The sequence below is a fragment of the Lutra lutra genome, chromosome 18, assembly GCF_902655055.1.
Source record: "Lutra lutra chromosome 18, mLutLut1.2, whole genome shotgun sequence".
In the NCBI taxonomy this organism is placed as follows: domain Eukaryota; kingdom Metazoa; phylum Chordata; class Mammalia; order Carnivora; family Mustelidae; genus Lutra; species Lutra lutra.
The window spans coordinates 39,654,101-39,680,007 of NC_062295.1; the positions used below are offsets into that span (position 1 = coordinate 39,654,101).

At 57.5% G+C, this 25,907-nt stretch overlaps 1 protein-coding gene and 1 long non-coding RNA gene across 4 annotated transcripts in view; both read left to right on the plus strand.

The window, feature by feature from the left end:
- Positions 1-25,907, plus strand: part of C18H7orf50 (chromosome 18 C7orf50 homolog) — a 125,406-nt gene that overhangs the window by 95,237 nt on the left and 4,262 nt on the right. For all 3 annotated transcript variants that reach the window (XM_047712642.1, XM_047712641.1, XM_047712640.1), the window contains exons 3-4: positions 20,980-21,179; positions 24,572-24,653. In XM_047712642.1, the coding sequence (XP_047568598.1) occupies positions 20,980-21,179; positions 24,572-24,653 (282 nt within the window). The remainder of the gene's footprint in view (positions 1-20,979; positions 21,180-24,571; positions 24,654-25,907) is intronic.
- On the plus strand, positions 5,503-10,660 carry LOC125090163 (uncharacterized). Its single transcript, XR_007124225.1, has 2 exons — positions 5,503-5,794; positions 6,678-10,660. It is a non-coding gene; the product is annotated as an uncharacterized LOC125090163 (long non-coding RNA).

A 25,907-nucleotide genomic window follows, 5' to 3' on the forward strand; every position in this document is an offset into this window, starting at 1 on the left:
AATACGCTTAGTTTTGTAAGGAACTGCCAAACCGTCCTCCAGAGTGGCCGCCCCATCTCGCATTGCCACTAGTACCCCGCAGCTCCGCGTCCTCACCAGCACCTGCTGGGGACGGTGTTGCGGATTTTGGCCATTCTCATGGGTGTGTGTGATACATGATGTTGAGAATTTTTTATACGTTTATTTGTCATCTGTACTTCTTTGGTTCAAGGCTCCTTTTTCGCCTGTGGATGTCCTGTTGCTCCAGGATCATTTGTTGAAAAGACTGCCTTTCATCCAATGAATTACTTTTACACTTTTGTCAAAATTCAACATGTGGATGAGACAGTTTTGGGCTCTCTGTCCCTTTCTGTTCATGCGTGTGTCTCCCTCCATCAGTAGCATGCTGTCTTGACTGCGGTAGCTATACAGTAAGTCTTAAAATGAAATAGAGTGATCCTACCTACTTTGTTTTCCTTTTTCAGAATTACCCTAAGTATTCTAGTTCCTCCGATCTGCCATATAAATCCTAGAATCATCTTGTATATATGTGTGTGAAAAGTCTGGGGCGCCTGGGTGGCTCAGTGGGTTAAGCCGCTGCCTTCGGCTCGGGTCATGATCTCAGAGTCCTGGGATCGAGCCCCGCATCGGGCTCTCTGCTCAGCGGGGAGCCTGCTTCCTCTTCTCTGTCTGCCTGCCTCTCTGCCTGCTTGTGATCTCTCTGTCAAATAAATAAAAATAAAATCTTTAAAAAAAAAAAAAAAGTCTGGCCATGGTTTTGCATGAAAGCAGTCTCTCCTCTTGGGAGGAAATGGCTTTACCAGGTTGGGTTCCAGTCCGAGAACGCAGTGCATCTCCCATTTCCTTAGATGGATTTCTTTCATCTGCTTTCTTTTTTGGTTTTCAGCATGCAGATCCTGAATATGTTTTATTGGATTTCCAACTAAGTTTTGTTTTGTTTTGTTTTGTTTGAGCAATTGTAGGTGGCAATGTATTTTATTTGGTTTTCTGTACATTTACCGCTAAGTCCTAGAAATACGACCAACTTTTGCATGCTGATCCTCTGTGCTGTGATCTTGCTGGATTTGTGCGTTCTCGGAGTTATTTTGTAGGTTCCTTGGGATTTTGTGTATTGACCGCCATACCATCTATAAATACAGGCTGTTGTATTTCTTCTCTTCCAATCTGAATGTTTTTGGTTCCCTCTTGCTGCCTGGTCATGCAGGTTTAGGACTCTACTAGCAGTGGACTAGAAGTAGTAAGAGGGTCTTCCTGTCTTGCTCCTGGACTGGCGGAGCAGGTCGGGCTGTGGATGTTATTTCTCAAGTTGAGGAAGCTTCCCGCAATTAGCAGGTTTCTGAGGAGGTATGTCATGAATGGGATTTGAATTTTGTCCAGTGCTTTTTCTGCCTCAGTTGATAGGATGGTGTGTTCTTCCTTCTTTAGCCGGTTGATAAGGTGGATTATACAGATTGATTCTTGAGGACTGAATCAGCCCTGCGTCCCTGGGTAAACAGTTGCGGTCTGTGGTTCTTTCTATGTGTTGCTGATTAGGATCGGGATGTCGGTCTGTGGTTTTTCTGTTTCGTGCTGTCAGGCCGGTACTGGCTTCATGGCTGCGCTGGGAAGTGGCCCCTCCTGGCCTGTGCCAGGCCAGAGCTTGCATGGAGCTGCCGCGCGTCCTCCTATCAGCGGGTGACAGAACTCCAGGGAGACCACTTGGGCCTGGGCGGGAGGCTCTCAAGGAGACATCCCAGAGCTGGAGTGATGGGGGCCCTGGCCTGCCGGGGAGGGGAGGGGCCGACGTGGCCTAGAGACCAGAGCTGGGAAGGCCTGCAGCTGTGCTTGGCTTGGCTTCCTCTTGCTGGTGGCTGACAGTAGACCCTGCTCGCCTGCGACTTTACCACTTAGCTCCCTTGTGCCACGCACTGCTTCTGTCCATCAGATACCATGCCCTGCAGGGCCTCTGCCTGGAGGCTCAGTGGGAGGAAAGTGCTGTGTCCCGGAGCTTTATAGGGTGTGCCTGTCTGTATCCAGGTGGGGATTCCAAACCCCCTGCAGCATATCCTGTGGATTTCACCAATGATTGGTCCTCTGGGAGGCCGCATGCCCAGAAAATTGGGCATGCGGATGGACCAAACATTCTAGTTAGTAATGTCTATATCCAACATAGTTATTCTTTCTTTCGTGACTCAGAATGATCAACATGATCTTGGAGGCCTGGCACCCTGGTTTTGAAGGCTAGTTTGTATTGCCTCTGGGGGAAGGTCTGGTGAGTGTTTCATGGTTCTAGAACCCCCAGCCTCATGGGGTAGCTCTACATTCCTCCCATGGCCCCAACCACCCAGCTTCTCGTCTGCCTCATGCAGGCCTCCATGCCCCCTCCCCAGGACTTGTGTGCTTACTGTACCCTTTTCTCCCACATACCACAGGCCCTGCTCTTACCTTGGGTCTCAGGTGCTACGTTCCCACCACTGTTTCTTGACCTTCATCCTCCCCCAGATGTTTCAATCACAACACGTTAAAATCAACTTACTCTCCAACTATGCTCCCTAATTGTCCCCTGAGTATTTTAGTCTTCTCATGGAATCTCATGGTGGGCAGGTGTCTCTGTCACTTCAGGCCACAGTAGCAGAATGCCACAGAATGCTGGCGTGGTTTACAAACAGTGATTTCCCACAGTTCTGGAGGCTGGACGTTCAAGATCAAGGTACTGGTATGGCCGGGTTCTGGGGAAGGCCTCCCCCAGTTCGTGAAGGGCCATCTTCAGGATGTGTCCTCACATGGTGGAAGGGGCGAGGGAGCTCTCTGGGTCTCTGCCCTCATGACCCGTGCATTTCCCCCAGGGCCTCAACTCCAGATAACATCACACCAGGGATTAGGTTCGAGCATATGAGTTTGGGGGAAACACACATTCGGACTGTGGATGCAGGCGTTTTTGTCTGTTTTTTACCCCACAGTATAATCACCACTCAGAGGAGTATTTAGTGTGAAAACATTGCTAAACAAATACGTGTGAAATGAGTACTAGTCCTCGATCCCGGCTTTTCCTGACCAGGAGCTGCTGAGCTAAGTTGCCTGGAGAGGGTGGGGTTCTGGGGTCCCTGGGTCGGACCCAGGTACTGCTGCCAGGCCCACATGGCAGGCAGGGCTCTTGGTCATTCTACCAGCTGGACCTTGTCCACAAAGGCTCTCAGGCTGTACTAGGTACCATTTCTCTTGGGGCCCCACCCTGAACCCCACAGGTTCAGTGAGTAGCCTTGTGCCTGCTGCTCTCTGTTGAGGCCCAGGCTCAGACAGCTGCTGGGAAGCATGGCCTGGCAGTGCCTGCTGTGGGGGAGAGCCCCACCTGCCCAGTGCCCGGGCCTCTGCATGTGCCCCAGGGGTGGTAGAGCTCAACCTGCAGGGACTGGAAGGGACAGTGGGTCTGGAGTAGCCAGGTCTAGCACATTTGGGGCCCTCACTGAGTCCCAGGCCCTTCCTCTGTGAAGTGTGGGTACATGGTAGAGGGCATGAGAGTGCACTCAGAGCCATGTGTCCCGTCCCTGCGTGTGGTGTGCCAGGCCAGCTCCCTCCCCTTCCCGCTTCCTCTCCCAGGGCTGCTGCTGAGTCACCGAACCAGACAGGGGGTGTGAAGAAAGCAATCAATCAGAGGGCTCTTAAAGCTGAGTAGTGACACTGGAATGCACTAAAAAATCAGCACGTAGATCTCGGACTCAGAAGTCCCAGAATGGAGTCCTTTCCAGGAAACTGGCAGTCTTGGGAAACTTTTTAAAAAACAGTTCTGAATCTCAGTTTCCTTATCTGTAAAGTGGGGATGATGATGCCTGCATTTCAGGTATTAAGCAAGACAGCACAGGTGAGAACATAGGGCACAGAGGCTGTCCCCACCCTGCCCCCTGCCTTTCCCTTCATCCATCTGGCTCTGGCACAGGCCTCTGCAGTCCCTGTGTGCCTGCCCCCATCATCACCGTTGAGCAAGCCTCTGTGTGGATCAGCCCGTGGGTAGGGGTGAAATGACCCAGAGGAAAAGCACAGAAAGAGTCCATCCCAAGGGCGCTTGGGTCATTAGGCTTCTGCCTTCGGCTCAGGTCATGATCCCAGCATCCTGGGATGGAGCCCTGCATCCGGCTCCCTGCTTGACGGAAGGCCTGCTTCTCCCTCTCCCACTCCCCCTGCTTGTGTTCCCTCTCTCGCTGTATCTTGTATCAAATAAATAAATAAAATCTTAAAAAAAAAAAAAAGTGAGTCTGTTCTGGCTCCTGCACCTTGAAGATCCTTATCAGACTGGGAAGATGGGACACCCACACCCGCCAGCCAGCACACAGTGGGCAAATGAAGAAATGGCTTCTTGAGCTGTCCCAGCAGCCAGAGTACAGTGTCCTGGGATGCCTGGCTTCTGATCTCTGCCAGAGAGGTGGTTGAGATGCCCTCCGCACCTGTCCCCAACCAACCCTGCCACTGGAGCCTCCAGTAGGCCCCTGGGTGGATTTGGAAGTCTCCTGGCTGCCTGAGTGTGTTTTTTTTTTCTTGCGTCCTAAGATTCACCTGCCGTCTTACAGGAGGGAACACATCCTCCAGAAGAGATTGAGGTGTTCACATGGTGAGGGAAAATCTTTGTGACTAATTTATTCAGTGGTTCTCTGTTGAACACTTACATTTGGCTGGGCAGTGTCTTAGAGCCTACCCTGCAGAGCCCCCAGTTGGGGGGGACTAGATATTAATCAGTAGATTCCAGTGGGTATCCACTTAGAGAAGGGCTGCGGGGCTGTGATTGGGAGGGTGCTCAGAAGGTGAAGCAAAGTTTTCTCAGAAACTGAGGCAGACTGGTCGTGAGGCTCCAGGCAAAGGGAAGAGCTTGTGCAAAGGCCCTGGGGAAGAGACAGCAGGACGGGTTCAATGAACCCAAGGGTGCTCAAGTGGTGGAGATGTGGGAGTGGGGCCAGGGCGCGGGACCAAAGCCTGCCAGTCAGATGGGGGTCCAAGTTGTGGGCAGACAAATGGGGAGCGACTGGGGGTACTGCAGCACTGGTCTTCCTTCCTCTCCTGTCGGGAGCAGCCCAGAAGCAGGGCCTGGAAATAGGCAGACCTCTGCGCGTGGGCTCTTGGTGGCCCAGCTGTGGACCGAGAAGCTGTCCTGAATTGCCGTTCCTCTTCTGAACAACCTTTTTGAATAACGAACCTGGCGCCGCACCTCTCCTGCCTCCTTTGCAGAGCCGGTCTGGGGTGAGGGGGAGGGGGTCCGCGCCCACCTGCGGCGACAGTCTCCGCCCTCTGCTTGTAGACACGCCCACACGCGGCGCCTCGCCCGCCGGGTCCAGCCCACCGCCCGGAGCCACGCCCGCACGCTGGGACCTCACACGCCGAGCGCCCGCGTGCTTGCGTCACCGCCCGGCCGGCTGGATCCGGTTCCAGCCGAGCCAGGCCGGCCTGACATGCGCAGTGCGCGGGCTCTGCGGCCGGGCGGGCCTTGGGCGCACTGACTGCCCCGTACGCGGAGGTCAGTACGCCGAACCCGGGGGCCCAGTCGCGGGAGGTGGGTGGGGGCGGAATTCCGCCCTGCCCGAGCGCGCGGAGGGCGGGGCGCATCGGGGGTGGGGGGTGCTGCGGGGTGTCTGGCCTGGGTAAGACGGGTTCCCGTAAGACCGCTCGCTGTGAGGGCGGGGTGCCCTCCCTCATGGGGTCGGGCGCGGGTGGGCCCACGCCGCTGCCGGGGTCACATCGTCCTGGGAGCCTCGCCCAGCGACCCGGGTCCACCTTCCCCCGCCTCCTGGGTCCCTAGAGCGCCCTGCTCACCACCTCGACGGTCTGCGCGGTGAGGAGGGGGCCCCAAGCTGTGTTCTGCAGCGGGAGGTAGGGGTAGTCGTGGGGAGCTCCGAGCTGGGTCTTACACCGGGGGGAGGTGGGGGGCTCCGAACTTTGTCCTGTACTGGTTGGATAGCGGGGGGACTGGGCGGGATTCGACCAGTGTCCTGCATCAGAGGGGAGGGACTCCGAGCTGTGTCCTGCTCTGGGGATGGGGGGAGAAAATGGGGTGCATGGGGGAGACTCTGAGCTGCGGCCTGCCCTGGGGTGGGAGGCGCGTGGGAGGCTCTGAGCAGCTCTTAGCAGCACCTGCCGGCGGAAGGCCTCTGAGACTGACCCTTGCTTGCTGCTTCAGAGAGCTGGGTTTTAGGTCTCAGACCCAGGCCATGTGGCCCCACCGGAATCCCCTGGCTCTCCAGCTCTCTCCAGCTCTTCTCTGTAAAAGCGGGGAGGGGTCTAAGCCGTGTCCCTGTTCTGCACCCTGGGACTCAACCTGTCCTTACCCTTGCCTCTCCTGGGATGGGTGTTGTCCTCTGGCTGGGACTCATCTTCAAAGCTTTAGTAGCCCAGGGCTGCCTTTCCTTTGCAAGGCCCACCCGCACATGGCACATCCTTGTTCGGGGGAGTAAAACTTTACAAGGGTGTTACTGTTCTGCTGGTGAAATTATGTGGCTGTAACTCACAGTTTGGGCATGTGATTTTTCACTGTACATTCAATAGGTCTTGCAAAGTGAGAAGAATCTAACCCTTGGTTTCCAAATGTGATGAAATTATATTTAACAGTTGATGGAATTGACTTAATGAGATGCTGTAGACATTCAGTGAAGCCTTTGTTTGGATTTTGCTGTTTTATCATGGAGCCAGTAACACGTTTTGGTTTTTTTTCCCCATAGCTCAGACCTTTTGGGGGTCCTGACCAGCCCACAGGGCCCAGAAGGCAGCGGGGCCCCTGAGATGAGGATTTGGATCAAGGTGTCCTGTTCAGTTTGTACCCAGAGGCTCAGCTGTCTCCTCTTCCTCAGGGCCCAAAAGCCACCGAGGGAGAAAACAGTCCAAAGACGGTTCAGTTGGAGCAGCATGAAAACATGTTGGAAAGTCTTGTGCAGAACTGTTAGCTATTTTCGGGGAGAGAAGCCATGTCACTGCTTCTTATCGCATCGCCTCCACGAGAGCTGGCGCTCTGTGCCTGCTCCCAGAGCCCTGGGCCTGCCTTGACTGAGGTGGGGTTAGGTGTTTCACAGTTTTGTAGTATGCTTTCAAGCATGAAGAACCTGATTTTTGTTAATGTGTGGCAAGGTCAGCACTGCCAGATTAAGAATGAGTGTCAGCAGATTTTTTGGAAGTCGTTGAGAAGTGTATTTTTTGTATATTACGTGTTATTTCTAGATTCATTTGCGAGTCATACTTAATACTCTGCCTGGCTCTGCCCTGTCTCGTGTTTCCAGATTAAACACAATGTGCAGCCTTCAGTTCCTGGCCAGTTCCACGTTCCCGGAAATGAAAGGAAGGCAGCAGATTCAGAGTTTACTAGGAAGGAGGTGGGCGTGGCTGGGGGGCCTGCTGTGAGCATGGGGCAGGGCCTAGCTTGTGACCTTTGCCTTCTGAGCCAGCCCTCAGGCCTGGAAGCTGTAACTGACACTCTGCCTGACGCTGTTGACCATGCCTGGTGTAGCTGGGCTCAGTTCAGATCATGAGTTCCCTAAAATCAGATGAGGGCCCAGTCGGCCACTCCTACTTGTGGATGACAAAGCTCATACCAAGAGGAATCATCAACCCAAGGCAGCATGGGCTGGCAGTAGGGGGGATGGGCGGCATGGCCCTCAGGGCGTGGAGGTCTGGGAAGACCCAGTGAGCTGCTTGCCTCCAGTGAGAGGTTAGCCTTTCCCTTTAGAGGGGCAGCATCTGCACCTTCTCTGGGTGGCCATGAAAGGCTGGGGGGTCTGCCTGGCCCGGTCCTATGCCTGCCTGCTGGGAGGCTTGCCAAGGAGAGTCCATCACAGCCTCTTTGGGGACTCGGCCTGCTCTCAGAAGGCCCTAAGACTGTGCTGGAGCAGGCAAATGCTGTCTGCCTTAAATGTCCGGTAAGAAATGCTGACCCCTCGACTGGGTGGGGCGGGCCCACTTACCAGCTTCCTTCTCCGTGGAGTTGGCCTTCTGATGAAGAGCATGGAGCCTTCCCTGTCCTTGTGCCCTCCTTTGCCATGGGTTCTGTGATCTCATGACCCTGAAGACGTCCCTGAGCTTCTCCACGGCCTGTGCAGACTTCAGCCACACCCTGGTGCGCTCTCCCAGCCTGTGGGGACACTCAGGTTGACATCTGAGCGTGTGTCCTGTGGGCTGCCCCCCTCCTGTCCTCCCTCCTCAGCTGCCACAGTTGCCATTCTCCTGGTCCACATCACCATTCCCTTCCCCCGTGCCCTTTCCTGTCTGTGCAGCCATGTCCACAGGCTCGGAGGCAGAGCCACAGCTCAGCCTGTTCCCATGTTGGCCCTCTGTCCCCAGGTAGGGCCCCTTGAGAACAGGATTGCTTTTTACTTCTGTCCCATGGCACCTGACTTGCACTTTGCCCTGGACAATCCACCCCACATGGTGATCTGGGCAAATCAGTGCGGAGATGGACCACGTTCCACATTGAACCAGCCTCCAGTGAACCGGCCCACCGCTCCTGCCAGGAGAGGCGACTTGCTGTAGTCTCTACCAGTCAGGACTCTATGGCAGAGACGGGACTGGCTGCGGATGGTTCCCTCTGGCCAGGAAAGTAGAAGGAGGAAGGTGTCACCAAGGTCTTCCAGGTGGCTCTCCCCATTGGTCCCCAGTCCCTATGGGCAACACTTGCACACCTCCTTCCCTCTCAGACAGGAAAGTGGAGATTTGTCTGCCCCCATCTCCCCCAAAACCCTAGCCTGTCTGCTCCTGGTGTTCATCCGTGTGTCTGCTGCCACTAGAGAGAGGGCCCTCCAGGGACAGGGCTGGACATGCAGACTATAGATCAATGGACAGACCAGCTGTGAAATGGTAGATGTGTCCTAAATAAAAGGAATGACTTGCAATATCGGAGGACTTTGTATCCGGAGAGCTAACCTGACCTTTGTAAAGATGGCATCTCAGGGCTGGAGGTCACTTCTGTCTGCAGACACCTGTGGCGTCACACCTCAGGAATGGGGCTGGGCAGAGCTCTCTCTGCTGGCTCGGGGCTAGCCTGTCTCCCAAGGACCCAGTAAGCTGGTCCCAGCACAGCGTGGGAGAGCAGTGGCGTCCTGATGCCCATCTCAGGCTGAAGCACCATGCGGCTGTTCACAGGGTTTTGTGGGACTGGTCATCTTGGCCAGCTCCCCTACCCACGTCTGTGTACCTGGGAGTCTTTGGGCTTTTTAGTGCATATGGGTCTATGACAAACTTCACCCTCGCACCACAAACTCCATTTCCGCCCTGGGGTTACGAGAAGTAGCAGTAGAAGCAGAACCGCCCAGCGCTCCTGACCCATGCGCCCAGCGCTCCTGACCCATGCTGGTCTCCTGGCTCTAGGCTGTCTGCTGCTCACAGCCTGCCCAGCCCAAAATGATGCTGTGTGGCGGGGGAGGAAGCCCTGTGGCTGGGAAGCTGAGACTGGGAGGCAGGGCCCACTGACAGTCCAGCCCCTGGGGTTTGAAGAACACTGGTGTGGGACACCCTCCCTGGAGTGATGGACAAGACTTCACCCCTTGGACGACGACTCCTCCCTGAAAACTGAGGAAGTGAGCTCCATTGGGGTCCTGGAGTCTGTTCTTTGAGGTATGTTTCTGGGAAGAGCATCTAGCAGCTTCCATCCTATTCTCCGAGGCCAGGTGGATTTTGATGGGGAGAAGTAGGTGGGGAAGGATCCTGGCTCTTCTGGGGCACATGTGGTGGCAGACCTGCAGGCTTGGGGAGCCGGGCTCAGGTTGGGGTTACATTCTTAACCCCGGCTCTCAGAGAGTTGGAGCCTGGAATTTAAAATAACCTCTTGCTGTCTCTATTGACATTTAGCTTTTTCTCACACTGTGAGTGTGGGCGGCAGACCACAGTGGCATTGGCGGAACATGTGGAGGGCGTGGGTGTGTCCTGGCCGGTGGTGGGTGGAGACCTACCCCCTGTGCTCGCCTGCACCTCCCAGTTACATTGGCTGTCACGTCTGCAGCTGACGCTTAGCGAAGCACAGCTGGGGTCTCTCCTGGTAACGGTCTCTGTCTCTGTCCCTGCGTGTCGCATGTGTTGCGTTTTGCATTTGAAAGCCTTCTGAGGGGTGCACAGGCCCCACCACGTGCATAGGCGTCTGGATCCAGGAGCTGTGCTCTGCGAGGAGCCTCCGCTGCCCTGAACAGCTGCTCTGGCCGCCGCTCTCCCTGTCCTCCAGGAGCTCACTTACATCCGGCCGTGAGCTCCTCGAGGCCAGAGCCCGCGTCTGCCTCCGCTCAGCACCAGCGCGACGCCCCCAGCATGCACACAGGGCCACGCGGCTCCGGTTCGTGGCAGCTTCCATGGGTTTTCCAAGCAGCTTCCCGAGTTGTCAGTGTGCACATTTTCTGAAGTTCCTGTTTGAATCCGGTGCTGCAAACAAAATGAAACGGGGAAATTGTCCCATCCGTGCGGTAGCAGAGGCATCGCTGTGTGGGTTAACTTGGGCGGATGTCATGGTTGGTCCCTACACCTTTTATATCACTGGCTCTATCTGGAGTCTGCTGGGTGTTGCTGTGAGTTTCTGGTCGCTGAAAAGGCCTGTCCTGGTTGCAGCCTTGGCGCTAGTCCCGCAGGCTGTGTCACCGAGGAACCTGTGGAGGGGGCGTGCGGGGGTCTCTTGCCTCTAACAGCTGCATGTGTGTCTGCTCATTTCAAAATAAAACATGGCATTGAAAAATCATAGGAAACACTCCCTTTTTTGTTCTTCATTGTTTCTAGAAAAGGAAAAGGTAGTTTGTTACCGTAAGTTATCTTTCTGAATTTTCATAACTAGGGTCATGAGTCTGATGAAGGTTCAGTCTTTGAACTGGAACAAAATTTCCAGTGGTACCACAGATGGAACCGTGGGCTTCCTGCCTACCCCCCGAATGCCTGGGTTCAGAAGCAGAAGGAAGAGGGGCTCCATTGTGGGGAGGCCTGTGAGCTGGAGCCAACTTCCTTTTTTCCTGCTGATTCCTGGACCCCCGACTCCGGAGACCCTTCTGTCCCCTGAACTCTGGGCTCTGGAACAGTTGGTTTCAGGGTTCTGAGACTCAAAGGGTCAGCAGACCCCACTGTGGCACTGGGGGCCCCCCTGTGCTGAAACTGCGCCTGGAGCATTCTGGGCGGTTTATGGACAGACAGCTGTGGTTGAAGATCGCCTAGAGGCGAGAACCAGCACTCCCGGAGCTGCTCTGGCTCTGACGGAGCGGGTGGGTGCTCTTCTCTCTGCACCGTGCGGTGGCCTGGTGTCAGGGAGAATGGGCGGGACTCAGCCTGGGTCTGTCACTGGCCTGCTGGATGAGCTCCGGCCCTTCCCACCTCCTCCCCAGGCCTTTCCTGCACACCTGTCACTGGGGAGATGGGTCAGTGCCCGTCATGGACACCATCTGGGGAATGCTGCCCCCCCCCCAGGGGAGACAGACCCTCCGGATTCATGCAGCAGGTACCACGTACCTCCCCTGCCATGTGCCGGGTTGGCTTGTGTCCTGGAAGTGATGGAGGAGTCCTGTCTCCAGCTTCCCCCAGCCTCCGCCCCCCCACCCTGGTGCCTCCAGCCAGGCTGCAGACCCTGTGGCGGGAGTGGGGGCTGTCCTCTGCGGGCCCAGGGCACGGGTGCCAGCAGCCCCCTGCCTTCCTGATGCCACACCGAGGTCTGGCTGGAAGGTTGCCTTCACTCTCAGCCTGCTTTCTGGTCCTCGGAGCCTCAGTTGTGTGGCGAGCACTGCTCCTGTCTGGCGGGAGCCAGTGTGGCCTCTGCTCTGGGCCCAGGGTTAGCCTTGCCCCTCCTGCCGTCAGCTGTGGTGAGAGGCCCTGTGAGATAAAATCCTGGAAGCACAAGGCACGTTTTCTATTTTGTAGGGAGCAAGAGCCCCCCCCCCCCCAGGCTTGGTTGGATCCCAGTGGGGCAGCCTCAGACTCAGACTCTGCGCCCTCTGTCCCCCGATCCCTCCCTGGCTCTTCATGAGCGACTGGTACTGGGAACTGCTGCCCAGGGCTTGCCTGGAGCTGGCAGACCCAGCTCATCCAGGACCAGGACCAGGCTCTGGGCTCCACTCCTCTGCTGGGGCTGACAGTGGACATGGGCCAGGTGGAGGCTTGTATGCATGCCTGGGGCAAGTCCTGGGGTTTTAGATGCCCCGGGTAAAGTCGACAGTTCATAAAAGTTGAACCTAAGAGGATCTGGGGCGCAGTCTTAAGCCCAACCTTCTGGAAGGCCCAGCCCTTCTCAGTTCTTGGTGCGGCCCCTGCCCACCTCTGGTGGATCAGGAGCCAGCATCTAGCCCGCTGGGCGGACATCTCTACCCTTCACAACCCTTATCCAGACCTGCCACAGACTGGCCTCCAGGTGGCAGGGCCTCTCCAGAGCACTGTGTGCTAGTCCCCATCTGAAAGGACCTCTGTGAACGGGCTGGTGGAGATGAGCTCTGTCAAACCCCAGAGCTTTCTGCAAATGTCAAAAGTTAAAATAGGAGCGGATGCAGTGGGAGGCAGGTACGGGCATCAGGAGCCTGCAGAGACCCATCCTGTCACCGCTGGCTGCCCTGGGCCAGACCTGGGGGTGGCCATGTGGGAGCCCTAAAGGTGGGGCCCTGTCCTGACAGATGTGCTCTGAGCGTACAGCCCGCAGCCATTGCAAACACTTAGCATGAAAAAGAAGGATGCAGAATTCCAACTTCTGTTGTTCTTGCGCTGTAGTGAGGATGTGGTGTTGTGGCTGCGCTGGGCTGCCACAGGCCTGGGCTCCCACTTTCTGCCTTGGACGGCACCTGCCCAGGCCCGAGCTATGAGTCCCAGGGGCCCGAGCCCCTCTGCGTGGTAGAGCTGTGGGGTGAGCAGAGCTCCCCACAGTAAAGGGGTGTGCACACATTTCTTTGTCTGGCCTGGGGGGCCGTCGAGGACAGCCCGTAGCAAAGAGTTGGGAGTTTTCACCTAAATTTGGCTACATTCTAGATTCTGTTTCTTCTGCTGGAGTTACTTTTCGTTCACCACGTTTTGAAAAATAAAATGTGGCCACCAGATGTCAGGAGGCATTACTCCACCATGTAGACAGGCAGAGAGAGGGTTCCAGAGCCCGGGGAGAAACCTTCATCCCCTCCCCCAAAGCTGCTCCAATACTGATTGAATTTTGGGTTTCCACACGATTTCAGGGAGGAAAAACAGTTTCCCTTGCTTTATGAAACCTCATAAGCATTGAGTTTAGTGTCTCCTTTTGGAATTCCAAGTGGGAAAATCTGGAGGATGGCTAGTTTGTCCCCACTCTCCTCTGTAGCAGGTGGCAGGACCATGCCGACCTGTGAGGAGCATTCTCCATCACCCTCGGTCTTTGCCATGTCGCTGGACTTTAGCAGCTCTGGGCCCATCCTGGGCTCTGGCTGCCGCCGTGCCATGGCTGGGCCAGCCGCTCCATCTTCTGCCCAGGCGACATTGCCTGCCCAGCTCTCTGTGTGAAGAGGAGCACTTGATCTCTGCTCTTGGGTGCTCTGAGAAAGACAAGGGGCCTTTCTCTGGGACACAGAGAGCTGCTGTCCACCCTCCTGGGGCCTGAGCCAGGGCCAGAGGCTGTAACTGCACGCCTGGGGCTGGGGCTGGGCCCAGGCATGGGCCTGGGCCTGGGCCTGGGCCTGGGCCTGGGCCTGGGGTGAACTGTCTCTCCTGGGGCCCCTGAGGCTCAGAGCCATCCACATTTCAACCAGGGCAGCTTCTGTGCTTGGGAGCAGGTACAGACAAGTGACGAGGCACCCAGCAGTGTGTGGCCAGCACCCATGTCACCTTAGCGTGCAGTGCCTGTATGTGTGTGAGACCCCTCCCGAGTCTCTCATTTGGCAGAAAGCCCACACTGGATAGTCTGGCTCAACCCGGACACTTGTGCGAGATCTGCGGGAGGGGGCTGAAGGGGCACATCAGCCAACCACTGGCACCACCGCTGGACAACCCCAGTTTCCAGAGAAGGGGTGGGGGATAATGCCAGGGGTCCGCTGCTTTTGGGGTGGTGGGTCTGTATGGCCGGGTTTCTTTGGTCAGCTCAGTCTGGAATGGGTAGTCTCCACTCACACCATGACAGCCTGTCACCCAGCGTCTCCGGCGCCCGAGCAGAAGGGTCCGCAGGGCAGTCCACCCACAAAGCCACACAGAACCATCGGAAAGCCTCACCCCAAGGACCTGACACCACAGGGTACAGAGGGGGCCCCAGAAAAGGCAAAGTGGCACATTGAGCAGACTCTGGTGGGCTTGGCCCCTTGTAAACACATGTTGTTCCCACTGTGGTTTCACAAGAACGAGCCAACAGAACAGTGAAATGGGCCTCCTGCAAGCTTGCTGTTTTGTGTGCTGGAAGCCCTTACCCACACGGCAGAGGACAGCCATCGCCTGAGCCCACAGTGAGACCACTCGTCCTGTGGCTTGAGATGCCCCCAAGCCCACATCAGCCAGCATAGGTGCCGCCGGAAGGCGACAGCAAAGCAGACACAGCCTCCAGCGTCTCCAGGTGGCTCTAAGAACATGAGTGAGACTAGGCCAGCAGGAGTCCTGGCTCCCAGCTGAAGCTGGGCCCCTCTGGAGACGGGTCTGTGCTATCTCCTGGGAGAACCAGAAACATGGCAGGATTTCAGCTGCACATTTGAGGTCCTTGGGTACTTTTGGGGGTGACTTTGTGGCTCTGCCCCAGCGCAGCAGCCCTAGAGCAGGCAAAGAGACCAGATTCCACCTGCACCTGCCCGTCCCCTCTGGGGGTACTGGGGGTACTGGCTTCCAAGGTCCTTCTGGGACACCCTGTGCAGGTACATCCCCAGATAGGTGGCACCTCGAGGCACACGTGGAGCTATGGGCAGCCCTGGGTCCCATCCCCGCTTGGCCCTGAACTCACCCTAGTCTGCCACAGGTACCAGTTTCACACAGTAGGCCAGGATCACAGGTGTTCAGACTGGCTGAGCCAGTGTGGCCACGGGGCTTGTGCACAACCAGGGGCCTCCTCTCCCTGCACCCAGCACCGCACCACGCTCTGCCGCTGCCACACTACCCCTGGCAGGTGTGGGTGCACAGCCAGGACCGTGTGCCCAAGAGCATGCCCCTGCCAGGGGGGGAGGGTGTCCTGGCAGACAGGGTGGTCAAGACCCCTGTCCCTTGGGGTGCCTAGGTGGTTCAGTAGGTTAAAGCCTCTGCCTTCAGCTCAGGTCATGATCCCAGGGTCCTGGGCTCGAGCCCCGCATCTGGCTCTCTGCTCAGTGGGAAGCCTGCTTCCTCCTCTCTCTCTCCACCTGCCTCTCCTCTTACTTGTGATCTCTGTCAAATAAATTTTTTTTAGAAAAAGACCCCTGGGGGCACCTGAGTGGCTCAGTGGGTTAAGCCTCTGCCTTCGGCTCAGGTCATGATCCCAGGGTCTTGGGATCGCATCGGGCTCTCTGCTCAGCAGGGAGCCTGCTTCCCTTCCTCTCTCTCTGCCTGCCTCTCTGCCTGCTTATGATCTCTCTCTGTCAAATAAATAAATAAGAATCTTAAAAAAAAAAAAAAAAGACCCCTGTCCCTTGAGTCCACGTGGGATCCTCCCTGCCTCCCAGGTCTGCCTTCTTTCCTAGATGAAGGCTCTGCTGCTTGATCCTGGAGAGAAGGAAGGTCTGCTATGACCTGGAATCCCCCAGCCTGGGTGGGAACAGGGCACCCTAACATCAGCTGGCTGCTTTGGGAACCAGCTGTCATGTGTAGGACAGCAGCCCTCTGTGCCTCCTGGTGGCCCTAAGCTCCCAGTCCTGGAACTGAGACTCTGGCATCTGTCCCTGAACCCCTGTGCTTCCTGGTTGTCCTGAACTACCAGTCCTGGAATGGAGACTCTGGCATGTCCCTGAAACCGTGTGCTTCCTGGTGGCCCTGAACTCGGGTCCTGGAACCGAGACTGGCATCCGTCCCTGAAACCCTGTGCTTCCTGGTGGCCCTGAACTCCCGGTCCTGGAACCGAAACTAGCATCCGTTCCTAAATCCTGGAGCTGATCATGCCCCAGAGGTGATGTCACCCCACTGTCGTGCCTGCAGGGACCACACACGTGCTGGCGGCTTCCATGCCTTCAATGCCCTATTTATACCTCTTTTAAGGCTCAGGGAGACCAGGGGAGCCTCGGTGGCCACTTCCCTGCCTGCTGTGAGGCCAAGGCAGCCTTGGACAAGGGCTCTGGCCAGGCTGTGTCTGGGGCTAGGGACACACGGTGGGCATCGCTGTCCTTGCAGACCATTTCTCAGGGTTCCAGAGCTGCCCCCACTCCAAAGGCCGCCTGCTCCCCAGGCCCCGGGACCACACTGCATTGCTGGGCTGCTGTACTGCAAAGGAGATGGGCTGGCCTGGGACAGATTGAGGGTTCTGAGGGGCTGGGACAGGGGTGAGACCCCCACCCAGCCTGAGGTGCTAGCTGCTAAGTGTGGCCTTAAGCCAAGGGTGCAGGACCGAGAAGCAGGTACACGCAGCCACCCTTTCCCATCAGAGGCTTAGACTGGATCCTCCAAAAAGCACAGAGGCAGACAGATCAGGCACAGGATGCTGATTTGGAGCCATAGCCCCAGGAGCCTCAGCACAGCCCTGGAGAAAAGGTGAAGCACCCCTCCCACCCATAGGCCTGGCCCCAGTGCCCTCCAGAGCTTTAGGCAGGTTCCCATCACAGATATGAGCCAAGGCTGTGGGGCCAGTAGCCAATGTTGTCATGGCCGCCCCTCAGGAGTCCCATTTGTGTGGTTCTCCTCGCAGCAAAGCCTCAGGGTGAAGGGAGCCGGGCCCAGGGCCAACAGCTCATGTGACCCTCCCTTTGTGAGGTCAGATACTCACCAAAAGGAGAGAAGAACCGTGCTGGGTATCCGCCCCATCCCACGCTGACACTGCGGCTCGAACCTGCCAGTCCTCCCTCTGGCCTCCCCCACAGTATCCCCTTCCTGGAGCACGCCTCTGGGCATTCGCTTTCACGGTTCTCCTGTTTCGGGCTTTGGGCATCTGCAGGGGCACCCGTGCTCCGTGACTGAGGTGGGTGCCCAGAGAGGCGCCCTTGTGGATCCAAAACAATGTCAAGCCTGCTCTCCTTAGAACCTCCTTCCTGCAGGTCTGGTCTGAGGGTGTTTCTGCCTGGCCAGAACACATGGTAGCCTTTCTAGATCAAAGTAATGCCATTTCTGCCTGTGTCTCTTGCCAGGAGTTACCAGGGTAAAAGAAAACGTTTATTTCATGCATTGTATTTTCTCAGATATACGGTCAGCTTTTCTGTCAGCGGTGCCCCTGGATTTCCTTGGGCTAATTGACTCCACTCTCCAGTCTGTGGGGCTTTTGGATTTGTGCATTTTCAGTACATTTAGTGCATGTACTCAGTGTTTTCATTGCCCTCGAAGCCCGTAAGGATTGTTTTAAAATGCATTTCTAATCACACAAGCGCTCCATGACTTACCATCGTACATGAAAATATTTACATTGAGACACACTGAGGTGACGTAGACAAAATTCACTGTCTCTCGGCCATACCGCCCGTTGTCCCCTGCTCCTCCCTCCCCCAGTGGCCATGGCGGGTCCGTTTGTCCTGCCCAAAGTTTTCCATGCACGTTGAATTGTTGCTGTGCCTTTTGAAATGCAGCCCAGGACCTGTGTAACTGTAAGAGAATGTGTTGCCGCAAGTTGTGTTTCCCGTATTAGGAAATTGTGCTTGCTGTTTGGTCTAGAACACCGGAGACCGTAATCCGTCTTTGTAGAGCTGTGTGTCTGCGCAACCACAAGCTGTCAGCTCCACGTGTTTGTGACAAGCAGACAGGCAGCAGACGTGAGTGGTGGCAGCTGACTCCCACGCGGGGTCGGTCAAGTCTGTGTTTTGGAAAAGGGTCGTGTTCACAGCTGCTGACTGGGCTGGCCCTGGGGGGAGCTGGGGCTGCCGCCCCTCCCCACCCCATGTCGCCGTCTAAAGACTCCCTCCTTCCCCTGAAAGTTGCCTCCCCAAAAGGGGCCCCAGTAGGCTTCAATTATTGGACTCCTGCATTCCTTCCTTTTCAGAATTTTTTGTGTTTACATAGGCATTCCCAAGCCCTTGGGCAACCTTTAACCCAAGGAATGGGCATTGGTGATGGTGGCAGCTTAGTGTCCCAAGTGTTATTTGCTAATTAAAACCTAATTCTGCAGAGGGTTATCAGATCAGTGGCAACGGGAGAAAGTTCATTCACAATCAGAGGAAATTAAGCTCCACCTCCAGGGACGGTGGGGTCGCCAAGCTTCCTGACAGCGGCTGGCAGACGCTTCACGTTACAAATGGTTTTGCTTCCCGGGATGCTTGCGCTGGCCTCCCACTGCAGTGGTGACGCTGCGGGACGAAGGTAGCCAGAAGGGTCCAGATAGGCCCCCACCGCCTTCATCCAGACATGCTAGGAGGTCCCTGGGTCCAGCCAGCCCTACTGCAGCTGAGACAGCTCTGCCCCCTACAGCCGGACACCCTCACAGGGCCCCAGTCATGATGGTGGCAGCAGTGGGGGCATCACCCGGCCCAGGCCAGGACGGTCAGGGCACCCAGAGCAGAGAGACCAGGTGAGGCCCACAGCTGGTCCATGGCTGCTGCCCCCACCAGGTCACAGCCCTGCACACCTGGGCCCCACTTCTTGACCTTCCAGCAATGCCCGGGACCCTTGTGTTTTTCCCAAATAGTTGCTTAGGTTCATGTGGTCCCCTCCAGGGCAAGGACCGAAGCTGGGGCAGGGGCAGAGCTCCATCACTCCGTCCCCCTTCCCAGCAGGGACAATGGGAGAGGGGCTTTCGGCTGGTTCCTTGGCATCCCCTTTCCATGGAAGAGAGCCAGAAAGGGCAGGCTGCCTGAGCTTAGGGAAGGGAAGGCTGGCCCAGCAGGAGCGATGGCTGTCGTGGCCTCAGGGCTCGGAGGTCTGGGGCAGAGGGGGAGGTCTGGGGCAGAGGGGCGGGCTTCCTCTCCAGCTTCGTGTGCAGTGGTTGGTCTCGCCTACAGGCTATGCATTGTTTCATTGAAATTGCCAGCATTTAAAATTCAGGAGGTTTCACCTGTCACTCTCTGTTTCCAGCTTCTTTGGAGAAGTCTTTCGGCGTGGGCCATGGGCTGGCTGTGGGCATCTGGTGGGTCTGGACCCCCTCAGCGTTCCTGGCTGGCCCCTGGCGCCATCGAGGGCGGGCGTCACAACCCTCTGAACAACTCAGGGGTCATACTTAGCTTCCCGAGGACATGGAGCACAGACTCCAGCCACCGCCATGCCAGGGTGACCAGAAAGAGAAGGAAGCTATGTGTGTCCTTCCAGGTTTCTGTGTCTAATACCACACATGGGCCCTTCGTGCTGGGTGTCACAGAAGCCCCGGGCAACACCTAGGCTGTGCAGGCTACTCCGCACTTGGGTCCCAGCCGCCCAGCTGCTGGCCCCTCCATGGGGACTGGGCCCTCATAATGCCCCGGAGTCCACCTTTAGTGCGACAGGCTCCTCCAACCTCAGGGGCAGAGGCCACATCCTGGTGACGGCTGGCCCCGTGAAGGGTGCAGAGAGTCATGCCAGCAGCCCTCATCATGGGAGCAGGCACTTCCTGCCCTCCCTGCCCCTCCCAGGGCCCCCTGGGTCAGTGTCCCCATGCTCTTGGCCCTGCACTACTACGGTCCTGACCTTGCCCCAGGACTTCGGCCCTAGGTGGCTGCTGACGTGCTGCCCACATGGCTACCGCGGGGACAGAGGCTGGCCCGCACTCAGAGCTCGTTTGCTCCTCTCAGAGTCAGACTTTCTGTGCTGTCCACAATGCTGGCTGCCGTGGGCCAAGGGGTCTGAGTAGTGGGTGTCCACGTCACACTCCTCAGACCACTCCGCCCTTGGCCTCAGGAAGCCCCACCTGAAAACCAGACACCTCTCAGGCAGCTGGGGGAGCTGGGCTTCTGGGGCTGTGTCTGTGTGTGGGAGACTTCCCAAGAAGGTGGGGTGTCCAAGGACCCTCCTGTACTGGCAGCTTGCAAGCCCCATGTACATGTGTCTGTGTGTGCATGTGTGTCTGTATGTCTATGTGTGTGAGTGCATCTGTGTGTGTGTGTGTCTGTGTGTGAATGTGTGTGCATGTCGAGGCTGCTGGAGACTCCCTAGGGCAGGCCTGAAGCCCCACAGCTGGTAAATTCAGCTGTTTTTAAAGGAGACAGAGGAGCTGGAGAGAGCTGCTCTCTTGTTTTAGAAGATTCTGGAAGGATCTGGTGTTGAGTTGGAACACAAAGGTTGTCAAGGCACTGGCACTTTAGGAGGGGGCCTGCGTGGCCTGTGGGGATACTGGAAGGGAGGGGGTGCTGTGCAGACACTGGATGGCCCAGGGCAGTGTGCTCGCCCTTCCTAGAAGCGTTGGGGGCAGTAGCCTGGTCCCTGGCCAGAATCACAGCGACCAATGCTGGCATTCCAGGTTTTCCAGGAAGGGGGAAGTGTGCAGCTGCTGGGGTCCTCAGCCTCCATCTGGTTTTATAGTGGGTGTCTGGGAAAGTGGTAGTGTCAGGAGGCGAGAGGCCACACTAGCACTGTGCCCCCCAGCTGCTTGGCCACCTGCTCCCAGGAGAGGTTCAGGCAAGCATAAGGGCCTCAGTGGATGCTTATGGTGGGAAGACTGCCCCTCCCCATCCCCTGCAAGCTGTGTGCACTCTCAGCGCAGCCTCTGTGAACCCTGGGGGCCAGAAACTCCTTAGGGTTGGGTGGGTGGGGAGGGGGTGGGAACAGGGAGGGTTGGAGAGGTGGGGAGGCGGCTCTAGGGCCTCAGGGGATAGGGGCCCTGTCAAGGCCAGAAATCCTAGCCCCCAGTGCAGAGGCGCAGGTGCAGGGCAACAGGGCTGAGGTGAGTGAACTTTCACCCATCCTGGGGGGTGAGATAGTCATGCCTGGGTCCCTGGGAGAGCAGGACTTTGAGCAGCCCCGTCCCCAGTTCCTGAGGTGAGAGGGGCACTGGGGATCCCAGCATGGGGTACAGAGGGGCTCAGCTCCCAAGAGCGGGGGTCCAAGATGCCGTGGGACATCCTCACAGGCCAATTTTCCCTTGACTTGCAGGGAGACACGGTGTCAGGGACCAAGCAGGAGACGGCCCCCCAGCTGCCTGCACTGACCCCAGAGGAGAAGAGGATCCGGGACAGGAAGCTGAAGAAGGAGCGGAGGAAAGAGGAGAGGAGGCGGCTGCGGGAGTCGGGAGCAGCCCAGAGCCTGCTGGCCAAGCGCTCTGGGTCCCAGCTGGCCCTGGACTACCTCCGTGGGTAAGACAACCTTGTCCTGTGGGGCCCGGCCAGTGTCCCAGGGCTTCTGTGCCAGGAGGGACACGGGCTCCATGTTTAGTGACCTGGCTCCCCTGTGGCTCCCAGAACCACTGGGACCCCAGCGTCTGTAGTGCCACCTCCAGTGGTGTCCCCATGGCCATCCTGGTGGGTGTCATCAACCCCAGGGGCTGTCTGAGGGAGGGGAGGGCCGCCATCCTGTGTTGCAGGAGTTTGCCGTGCAGGGGGAGCAGAGCAGGGCATGGTCACCAAGCCTCGGCTAGAGCCCTGGGACTGCCTGCCGACCCTGTGTCAGTCATCCTGTCGTCAGCAGCTGGGCAGCAGCTGCCAAATGTATTCTAACAGCTTCATGGGAGACTTTCTAGAAGCTCAGGGAAAAGTGAGGCTGCTATGAGATCATTGGCTTCTGTTTGCCGAGAAACTTACCGGGAAGTAGAGGCACGTGTTCCAGCCCGGTCCCTACGCCTGGTTCTCCTCCCCATGAAGTGGGTCCCTACTTTCTGTGATTCGTACTTACTCTTCAGGCTGGGAGCCTTAGCAGCTGAGACCGAGCGGGAGGGCTGGGGACCCAGTCTTCACTCCACTGTATGGAGGGCCCAGCTCCCCGGCTGTCACCTCAGGGGTGGCACGCGCTGTGGCTCCTGTCAGCTCCTCCAACTCCTTCCTCTGGGCCGGAGGTGCCCTGTCCTGGCCCCACAGTCCCGCCCCCAGTGGAGGCTGTACAGTGGGTCACCCACCCAGGCAGGGTACAAGCAGGGCAGAGGCAGGGTGGAGGCCCCCGAGTGGGTGGTGATGCCACAGGGCCTGGGGGCTGGCAGGGTATGGAGCCCCAGCAGCCCAGGGCCTGCCTGCAGATGTGAGAGGCTGCTGCACCCCATCACAGCCGAGAACCCTCATTACACCTGGGTTCTGATCCACGCACCAGGGTGGATCTTCCCATCAGAGGAGATATGTTCATTTCTGCCAGGAAGACGGAGCTGGGATTGCCATGAGGGGCCATGGCTGCGTCAGGCTTGAACGTGGGAGTTGGCATGTGTGTGGCCTGGGGAGGGGTTCTCAGGATTGTTTTGAGAGCCCTGGGGATGGAGGCTTGTGGAGGTCAGAGACACATTCCCCAGCTCTGGGGCTCCACAGTCTGCCTGATGGCTGGGGCTCAGGCAGGGCCTCAGCCCTGAGCTGCCCATGGAACAAGAGCCTCAGAGCTGCTGTCACACCTGTCACCCCTCTTGTGCCGTGCCCCTGGGTGTCCATGGGCTTGAGGCCTGGGCAGTGACTGTGCCTGCCTCTTGCCTGGCTCCGTGTTGAAGCGTCCTTCATCCGTGACCTTGGGGTGCCCAGAGTCGCATTCTCTAGGAGCCACTTTGGACTCCACACTCCCTCGGGAGGGTGGGGCTCTCCCCTTGGCCCCGGGGAGTCTGCACTGACCCTGGGTCCCTGCTTGCTCCCTGCTGACCTGTCTCTCACTTTCTCTGCTCCCCAAAATGGAGATTCTCAGTCAGTGCTGGCCACTGCCTGTCAGCAAGGCATCTCCCAGGTGGAGTGGGAGCCCCAGCGGTTGGGCTGGCTCGTCCCTATTCATCGTCACCATCTTTCTTGTCATTGTCCTCATCGTCCTTGTTTGTCTGGGGGCGTCCTCTCTGCCTGTCATGGAGGTACTTGGGGCCCCCAGCTGGTGCCCCTCACTTTCTGTGGGCTCACGCAGCATATCTGAAGCCATTCGGACTCCCTGGGGGCTCAGGTGACCAGAGCCCTGGGGTTGGGTAGGGTGTGTTGCTTTGGGCTCACAGCCTGTCCACGCTGTCCATATGTGGGTGATGGAGCCAGGTCCAGGGAGTCCAGGTCCCAGCCAATGGAGCTCAGAACCACCACACCTCTCTCAGCCCAAGAGGGACCCCACAGACCCTGGGGCAAGGTCATGTGCCATCCTCGAGGTGGGGGACAGGCCAGGGAGCAGCTGGTTGATGGAGGCACAGGGAAGTTTATTACAAAGAGACATAATGAGGGCTTGCTAGTGAGTCGAGAAGCTGAGACCCAGGAGGAGCAGACCGAAAGGCAGCCACTCCCCCAGGGTTGCAAAAAGGCCCAGCCATGGCTCACAGAATGGCAGAGAAGTCACAGGAGCCGAGCCGACGGGACTTGCTAGGAAGGCTGCTCATGGGCTGTCCGGCTGCGGCTACAGTGGACTATTGGCTCCTGGAGGTTTCTTGCCAAAACCAGGCTGGAAGAGCCTTCCTCTTTTATCCTGATATGTCTCTCCCGCACCTTCTCCTTCCATTGGCCCATCTGGCAAAGGAAGCCCTCTGTTTCTACGGAGCGGGCAATGGAGGAAAGTTTGAGGCTGAGGCCATGACTTGATGACCAGCATGCAGGAGGGAGCCCCTCGGGATTATCCTCAGGAACCAGCGAGAAGGTTTCTCCCTTCTTTCCATCCCTTCCCCTAATGCCCGCTGTTTCGGTGTCTGCTTTCCCACTTCTTCCGGGGACCGTACTGAGTGCGGCACCTGCTAGTGTGGGAGGCTGGGCCCGGCTCCGTTCCAGAGGCCCGGCATGCTGCCCGAAGGGGGGACCGTCAGTCGGTCTCCTGACCTCAGTGATGCATGGTAGATTCATGCCGTGAATCCGGCTGTGGCCATGGTGTCTGCTCCCCCGGGAGGAGGGGAGCACCGGTCCAGTCTGGCTCAGGTACTGCTCTGTGGCTGCCACACAACATGTCCATGTCTCCCTGACACCGAAGCAGTCCAGACCTGCATGGCCCTCCGGGTCGGGATTCTTGGCTCCTCCCAGCTTACTGTCCCTCACTCTCCACCAAACAGCTCTCGGTTTTGGGTTTGTGGTTTTGGTTTTTTTTTTTAAGATTTTATTTATTTATTTAACAGAGATCACAAGTAGGCAGAGAGGCAGGCAGATGGGAAGGGAAGCAGATTCTCTGCTGAGCTGAGAGCCCGACTCGGGGCTCGATCCCAGGACCCTGAGATCATGACCTGAGCTGAAAGCAGAGGCTTAACCCACTGAGCCACCCAGGTGCCCACAGCTCTCAGTTTAAATGTTTTCCGCACTCTGGTCGGCAAACTCTGCTGTAGCACACAATAAAGGATTTCATGAAATTCCAGATATACATGTTGCATCATAAAATGGTGGCCTTGTCAGGCTGGAAGGAAGAGCCCTGTGCCATCTGGTGCAGGTGTGGAAGCAGGCCCAGTTGGCCGAGGCCTCCCCGGCATGCAGAAGTGAGGTGTCCTCCCAGCACCAGGCCCCTGATCCCCCTCTGCTCCTTGTCGGCTCCCCTCTAGCTGGGGGGCCGGGAGCCTGGGGGGCCACACAGACCCTTCCGCCATCTTCTGCTGGCATCTGAACTTCCTGTCCTTGCTTTCTAGCTGGGCCAAGAAGCACGAGAACTGGAGATTTCAGAAGACAAGGCAGACGTGGCTGCTGCTGCATATGTACGACAGCGACCAGGTGTGTGCACGCTTGGCGGGGAGGGGAGAGGAAGCACGTGGTGGGGGACTAGGTGGGTGTGCATGCTGTGGGGAGCAGATGTGTGCACAATGGGGGAGTCAGTTGTGTGTACACGGGACGGGCAGGCGTGTGCATGCTGGGGGTGCAGGTGTGTGCATGCTTAGGGCCGGTTGTGTGCATGCTGGGGGAGTTAGTTGTGTGCACACAGGGCGGGCAGGTGTGTGCGCGCTGAGGGGTGGTGTGTGCACGCTGGGGGGTAGGTGTGGATTGTATGTCAGTGTGGACTTCCTCACAGGTCAGTGTCCCATGCTATCATCATCTGCTTTGACACATGCAGTTTTCATGACAACTGTGGTGGCTCTGCGGCAGGGAGGTCGCGTGTGCCCGTGTGTACATGATGGGGGTGATCTCCATGAAAGAACCACTTGAGAACCACAGCGTGAAGTGAGGCTGTGGGTGTGGCCGGGTGGGGAGGGCAGCTGTCCACACAAGGCCTAGGGCTGCGGGCGGTCTGGCCTACAAGCAGAGCCCCCTCAGGGCCAATAGCACCACACCCCTTCCCCATGACCCTGCTGTCCTGCACAGCCCCATGCCAGCTCCCCACTCGGAAGACTTCTGAGCCTAGGATCTCAGACCCAGGGACACGCGGTCCCCAGAACTCTCGGGAGCAGCTAGCACACATGGGCAGCCACTTGGGGAGCTACGCGCACAGACCTCGGTGCCCCGACCACCCTGCCCGGGCCTGTGTGCCCTCGGCTCCCAGAGCTGGAGCCGCTCCTCGCCTCTGTGGACACGCTACTCTCCGGGGGAGGGGCCCAGGGCGCCCCGGGGACCGCTGCTGTGGCCGGCCCTTGCTTCCCAGTCATGCCCATCCCACTGAGACCTGGTTGTCACAGTGGTGGGAGCTGTGCTAGGGATAGGTCGTCACTTTGATGAAGCCTCATTTTCTCTATGTTTTCTTTTGTTGTTTGTGTTTTCCACATCATAACTAAGAAATCACTGCCTAACCTGAGGTCAAGAAAGTTACCACTCTTTTCTGGTAAGGGTTTTTTAGCTTTTGGTCTTACATTTAGGTCTTTAACACATTGGGGTCAACCCCGTCTGTGCTGATGTAGGTCTTCTGCGCGTGTGGCCACGCACTCTTCGTTGAGCGGACTGTCCTCCCCAGAGTGGAGGGACGCCGCACCTTGCTGCTTCCTGGTGTCCTGCCAGTTCCTTACATGTCTGCCCTGCTGGAACAGAGAAGACAAGGCT